Source organism: Saccostrea cucullata, unplaced genomic scaffold (genome assembly GCF_032062105.1).
Source record: "Saccostrea cucullata isolate Sc308-1 unplaced genomic scaffold, CSIRO_AGI_Scuc_v1 ctg18352, whole genome shotgun sequence".
In the NCBI taxonomy this organism is placed as follows: domain Eukaryota; kingdom Metazoa; phylum Mollusca; class Bivalvia; order Ostreida; family Ostreidae; genus Saccostrea; species Saccostrea cuccullata.
In genome coordinates, this window is record NW_026925712.1 from 3,380 (window position 1) to 10,435 (window position 7,056).

Consider the following 7,056-nt stretch of genomic DNA (forward strand, 5'->3'; position numbering starts at 1 on the left):
AAACAAATATATATATTGAAGCATGTTGACAGTATTCAAAGTTTACAAATTTGTCTTAGGTAATAATTACAAAATACACAGTCTCATCGGGAAAATGTTTCTTTTTATTGTCAGAGGATTATCTTTATCCTTATCGAAAATATCATTGAAACATATGGAGATAACGAACAGTATTCAAGATCAAAGGTCCATAAAACAATACAAAATAAGAGCAGAACAAACACGGATATCCGGGACATCAGTGTTGGGATCAGGTGCCATTGAGGAGTGAGCATCCCCTGCTGACCGGTCACACCCGCCGCGTGCTCCTTGTCAAGACTAAGATCACATTTTCCATATCTGTCCTTAACATAGCTGAGTAGTCATTCAGATGAGACTCATGAATATCTTTCGTGTTATGACAAGGACCATACGGCGGGTGTGGCCGGTCGGCAAGGGATGCTTACACTTACATGGCACTTGATCACACCTCTGATGGTTTGAAGGTCCGTATTTTGTCCGCTCCTATTTTGCATGACGTCTATTTTATGGACATCTGAGCTTGAATAATTTTTGTAATCCTCAATAAATATAAGGAGATATATGTACTCCTTGTCATGATTCGGAAATAACGGGGAAAATTCGTCGTCAATTCAGTGTGTAAATAATGTATTACATGTAACAATTAGTATGAAAAATGTCAGTCAGCATTGACTCAATCATAAATTGTATTTGCTGACATGGTCATTGAATCCAACATGAACTAATATGATGCATTGAAAGGAGACTGTTGATATTCTTGTTTCTCTTACTCGTTTGTCAATAATTTACCTCGTTGTAGAAAATGTACATACTTGGAACATGATTTTGCGTATCGAATCAACCAGAGAAACATGTTCAATAAAGAAAACTAAATATGCGTACTACTTGTAATGTGTTCGAGTATAAGGGTTACTTAATAGATAATTCCTTGCAGGTTGTTTGAGAATAATACCATCATTTGAAGTAATTCAATGTAATGTCTTTTATTTCATTATCTCTTATGTACTATATGAACTATTAATTTTTGTTACTTAAAAGGAGTTTGTGTGCGCTTATTATAAGAGACTCTTTTAATTTTCTCACACATTAATATTAAGTGGAAGTCAATAGGATTCAATTTAAGTTATTATATTTTATCATGATGTTTAATATCTAATACAGACCATTATTCTCACATATCTTATTAGAACCTAAAGGATAGTTTATATATAGCTATCGATGTCCTTTTTGTTTTTTTTGTTTTTTTTTTTTTTACATTTGAATCCACCCCCTTCTTTTTTTTTTAGATGAGCCTGGGAGTCGTGTTCATGGAGCGGTGATTCTGGGGATTTTCCGGGACAATTAGTATTCCAGGTGACACGTTGTACCACGTTGAACCAGCGTACAGATTCTACGGTCTCAACCAAGCACAGAAATTACTCTACCACTCTGTAATTTATAAGGAAGAACACCTTGTCTTAAACCCATACCAGTAATTCTCATGATTTTGCTCCTATCGCTAAAATAAAGAAAATAATATAAAAGTTCTAAAATGTAACTGTTTGACAGACTTTTTTAAAAGAGAATATGGTTATATATTTTGCCAAAGATGAGTACATTTTTCACCATCTTATCACATATTATATTTTTCCATTTTGATAAAGATACACAGAAGGTATAAAGGCCGGAACAGGAAATTGCGCTGTTGACAAATATCATGAATGGATGCTCCACCAAACCGAGACTGAGGTTGATTTACGTAGAAAACGGGTGAGTATTCGATAGAAATCAATGAAATAATAGTGCTCTATTCAATAGATTTCGATGCTAAGTAATAAACTGATATCGAGTTTTATAATCAAATACTTCACAGTTTAGTGTGATAAACTTCCTTAATATAAATTATTTAAAGTGACATTTATGGCTAAGAATCACCTGTATTTGACGTTGCCATGAAATTATACTGTATGCAATTTTATGAATTATCTACATGCCATGTTCCTCCTACAAATTACGTGAAAATTAGAAAATGTACATGTATTTTTTTAGCCTCTTGGCACCTACTTAGTAAATGTTAGTTTATTTAATTCCTGGCGTAAATGATTTACTTTATACAGCTTGTATTATTTTTATACCAAAATAAGAACAAAAAATATCAACCAATTAAGAATCTACTATTTTGATTTTTTAGTACATATATACTAGGGGTGATCAAGAAGTTCGCGAACTAATTGAATAACTTACATAAAACAATTAAAATGTGAGATTTTAGTGGACTTAATTGATTCAAATTGTCCGCTCCGACTTAAATTGACATCTGCCAACATTCTGCCAACATTCTGTACATGTACAAATCACGTGATCTATGCAGTCATGTGACATGCTTCTTTGCATTCTATTTACATAAGCTAAAAATATTCCAAGCATGATGTCTAAGGAAAGTTATTTAAAACGTTTTGAATAACATGTTTAGATTAACTACAGCCATAGGGAAAACCACAACAAGTATTCTTCAGAGATCAACGATCCCACGACTCAGGAAGACGGGCGGCCGCAGAGGAAACTTGTGATAACTCACTACCTAACACCTGTAACCTGTACCTGAGATCAGACCCAGTATTATACAACAAATTCAACGCCGATCTTGGCAACAATGTAATTCTCATCACCTCTCATCTTATTGATAAAAAAATATTTCTTTTATGATTATTGACTGAAATTATGTTTTTACATTGCTAAAAACAGCAATAAATCTAACAGTCTGAAACGTTTTTGGGTGAAAGATGGCCAATGTTTCAAAAAAATGTTAAACGTCATATCATACAGATCATTTCACAGCTATTTAAGGAGTTGATATAAACATTTATTTTCAGAATGAAATCGCAGCCAAAAACGAAATTCTATCCTTATTCAGCAGCCATGTTAACGCATTGAATGAAATTTTCCGCCGAACAAGACTGAAATCCACGTCTAAAACCCCTTGTTTCGTTCAATTTCAAATCCAGCGGACAACGGTAAATAAGATTTGTACTTATCATTTAATTGCAAAAAAGGATTTGTCTTATTTCTAAACTCTCCGTTTACAACATTGAAAGTCTGCCATTATATGTTTTAAACGTTTAATATTTAATGTTAAAATACTGGTCGTCTTTTAAACCTCTGTGCTTGGTCTTTTTTTTTTTTGGTAACATCGTTGTTATTTGATAGACTGATCATCATAAATGTAAAATATCCAAATCTGTTTAGATTTAAAACAGATAAAAAGATGTCTTTTTCAAATCTTTTTACAATGGATTAGAAAACCATTCCACTTGAAGGCGTATCTATGGTGTAATATTAGAACGAACTATTCTAGTATGACCCAGTTTACCTCCTTTTATCTGTATAGTATTTCATGTTGGGTGGTTGTATTTCATTCATAAAAATGTCTTCAGTTGAAGACCTCGCCTAAAAAGAATTTTAAACAAGGCATCATTTTCACTCTGTTGATATTTTTCATTTTTTTTTCAAATATTCCCAACAAAATGCTTTAAGAAACACATGGAGAAAACGAACAGCATTCAAGATCAAAGTCCATTAAACAATACAAAATAGGAGCAGAGCAAACACGGACCTTTAAAATATCGGAGGTGGAATCAGGTGCCATGGAAGAGTGAGCATTCCCTGCTTACCGGTCACACCCACCATGTGCTCCTAATTGTCAGGATCGGGAAATAACGGAAAAATCCGCCGTCAATTCAGTGTATAAATAATGGACTAACAGTTAGTGTGAAAAATGTCAGTCAACATTTGACTTAATGATAAATTGTATTTGCTGACATGGTCATTGTATCGACCTTGCAACTTAAGAAATTATGACTTTAAACAAGACTGCAGATATTCTTGTTTCATCACCTTGTTCGTCAGTGATATTACTCGTTTTAGATATTGTTCATAGGCAGAGCATGCTCTTGCGTATCGAATCATTTGAGTTGAAAAATTAAGGTCATCGCGTTTATCATAGGATTACCACTGACTGCTTTTTCAAGTAAAATATCCAAAAATGAAACAGATGTTTATCTCAAACCCAATAGTTGTTAATTGACAAACGTCGCCGATATATCTAAATGTCGAGTTGAAGGCCGCAGCAAGTGTTTTCTTCTTTTCACGAACAAGATTTTGCACAAATTCTACTTTATATGAATATAAAAATAGGTCAGCTAAAAAAAGGAACAACTAACGAGTTCAATTGGTAGCCATGGGAATTCCAATAGATTGTTTGAAGATCTGGTCACCAAAAACAACATAGATACTTTCAATCAAAAACTCAAGCATCTCTCTGATATCGACTTCAGAGTACCTGTGTGTACGATCAGAATGTTTATTCTTAATAAAATAATTTAGTAAATGACCAATTACAAGGTAAGTAAATTTAAGAGTTCAATTTTTATTGAAAAAGCAGCTGTCAATGATATCGTAAATTCTGGACGTTATAATTTATCGCGGGGAATGGTAGTGCATAAACTTGAAAAGTCGTAATTTTTTAAGCTGTTGATTTTGGTAGAATCTTGTGATTTCAATTTGTCTAAAAGTTCCTTGGACTTTTGGGGGGTATTCACATCTGATTTATGCAATTTCTTTACCATATATAGATTGGGAGTTGATTCTTAAATGAAATTTTACATTAATGTTTTGCTGAGCTTTTTGAGTTTTTTTTTAACAAATGTTTTTACCACCTTTGAAATAAGATAATTATATTTTTCAGGTCATGACAGACAACACGGAGAACTGTAACAATGCCCTCCAGAAGACGGCGTTCTGTCAGGGGAATCTAGACGTCAGTAACTTCCTCAATCTTCACTCTCTATCTAATCATGACGACTTCTGTCTGGCCTATACCTTTACCTACCGAGATTTTCTACAAGGGACGCTGGGACTAGCATGGGTCGGGTCATCCACAGGTATAATAAATGATTATCTCAAAACCTATTTGATATAAATACGTTCACAAGCAAAGCAGAAAACTGTCCATGAAATATATAAAGGTTACGAAAAGTTGTATTAAAGATCAAATGTCCATTAACTAATACAAAATTTGCAAGTAGTAAGTATCCCCTGACCGGTCACATCCGCCGATTGACAGAAAATAATTTATTGAATGTTTTTTTTTAATTCTTCAATTTTATTTTGAATTCATTCATTGTACATTTAATAGAATTTAGATCAATAATTCAAAGATTTAAAATTATCAATCATGGTAGAGAAAACTTATTATGACAAAATGAACTTTGACGTCAAGGCAAAACGAACTTACACATGATTTTGTGTAGCGCAGTAGAGAGTTCTTATCAATCTTATAGGACCTGATAAAAGAATTATAAAGGTATTTTTTCCTGAGTCGAAATAATTTTACGTACTTATATCGACCACAAACAATATTTATATTTACTTGTAGCATCGTCAGGTGGCGTATGTGAAAGACACAAATCTTACAGGGAAGGTGCTATTGATGTCAAAAAAAGTCTTAATACGGGAGTGGTTACTCTACTCAACTACGGCAAACGTGTCCCACCACGTATCTCAGAGCTCACATTCGCTCATGAAGTCGGACATAACATGGGATCTCCAGTAAATTATTTTCTTTCAGCACAAGAGTCTGCGTACCGATATATTCTTTCTTCTTTGGTTATTTCTATTATTAAAGCACCTTTACTTTAATTTGGATCTTTTTGAACATTGTAAACACCTAAATGGTATTGTTAAAGAAGATTACAACAATTTATAGCTTAATTTTTGAAGAAAATTTTATTGATTATATACCTCTAACGAGCCCTTTATACACTGCGGGCTAAATTTATCTTGTGGTATTTTATCCAGAAAGAGTTATTTTTCTTTAATAAAGAAAAACATATATTAAATGAAATGCACAGATTATTACTAATTTGGGATCAAATCAAGCATTCATAATATTTTAATAGTCCAAGATTAAATGATTATACTCCTCGTTTTCGGGCATTTTATCCACAAAAGTAAACAGTTGTTCACAAGTATTTTTTTGTCTTTGTTTTTTTTCCTTGGGGTTAACGCAAGGTGCTCTATCTTAAAAATGCAAAAGCTAGACACAATATTAACACCTTTACACACATTAGTTTGTAAATATCCCTCAAAATAATATAATTTACTTTTGTGCATACAAGGTTCTTTACAGTGAATGTTTTTAGTTTGTTCTAAAATTTGACAAATTTCAGTAGAAGAATTCTTTAATTTTTAAAACGTTAATGAATTCTAATATAAACGTTTATATAAAATATGTAAAAATAAATCAGTTAGTTCTTAAAAGCTGTGATATAAATAATTATAGTATTCTTTTTAGCACGATGACGGTAAAACGTGTGCTCAGACCACGCCTGACCAAGGAAACTATATCATGTTCGCAAGCGCCACAAAGGGAAACCTCCCAAACAACGACGACTTCTCTCTCTGTTCTAAAAATATCTTTACTGATGTCATCGCTGCTGTTGTTAATAAGAGGAATGGAAAGTACAACTGCTTTACACGTAAGTTAAAAATTCAAATACATTTATAAATTGTTTTGATTGAAGCATGTTATTGTTCTAAAAATACTGTAGATGCTTATACCTTTAAAACAATAGATCAAGAACATTGTTCAGAACTAGATGTTAAATAATTCCAAAAAGACCATATTGAAGGAAAAACATAAAGCCATTAAAAAAATTATATTCAAAAATTTAAATATGCTACTTTAGCAACACGTTACAGACAAAGATCTTGTAACTATTTACATATTCTTCCTCACTTTTAATTCGAATTCAAAAATAATTGATAGGCAGGGGATGCTCACTCTCCATGGTACCTGATCCAACCTCTGATGATTCGGAGGTCCGTGTTTTAAAATAAAAACATTTAATTTGTGTTAGTGTTTACATGTTTCTAATCATTTTCTGAAGTTAAATTACATCTCTAAATTGCAATATCATGACAACTTGAGTTTTAAAATTGACGTTATCTCGCCTACTACTACGTTGTAATGTTTCACAAAACAATTATTTATCAAGT

At 32.5% G+C, this 7,056-nt stretch overlaps 1 protein-coding gene and 1 long non-coding RNA gene across 2 annotated transcripts; both read left to right on the plus strand.

The window, feature by feature from the left end:
* Positions 1-1,456: 1,456 nt before the first annotated feature.
* LOC134269638 (uncharacterized) lies at positions 1,457-2,535 on the plus strand. Its single transcript, XR_009992615.1, has 3 exons — positions 1,457-1,492; positions 1,665-1,770; positions 2,474-2,535. It is a non-coding gene; the product is annotated as an uncharacterized LOC134269638 (long non-coding RNA).
* LOC134269639 (disintegrin and metalloproteinase domain-containing protein 10 homolog) lies at positions 2,536-6,536 on the plus strand (the record flags this gene model as incomplete). Its single annotated transcript, XM_062751843.1, has 5 exons — positions 2,536-2,655; positions 2,874-3,014; positions 4,745-4,940; positions 5,435-5,607; positions 6,353-6,536. Coding segments are annotated over 5 exons (814 nt in total), but the record flags the coding sequence as incomplete, so codon positions are not given.
* Positions 6,537-7,056: the final 520 nt, after the last annotated feature.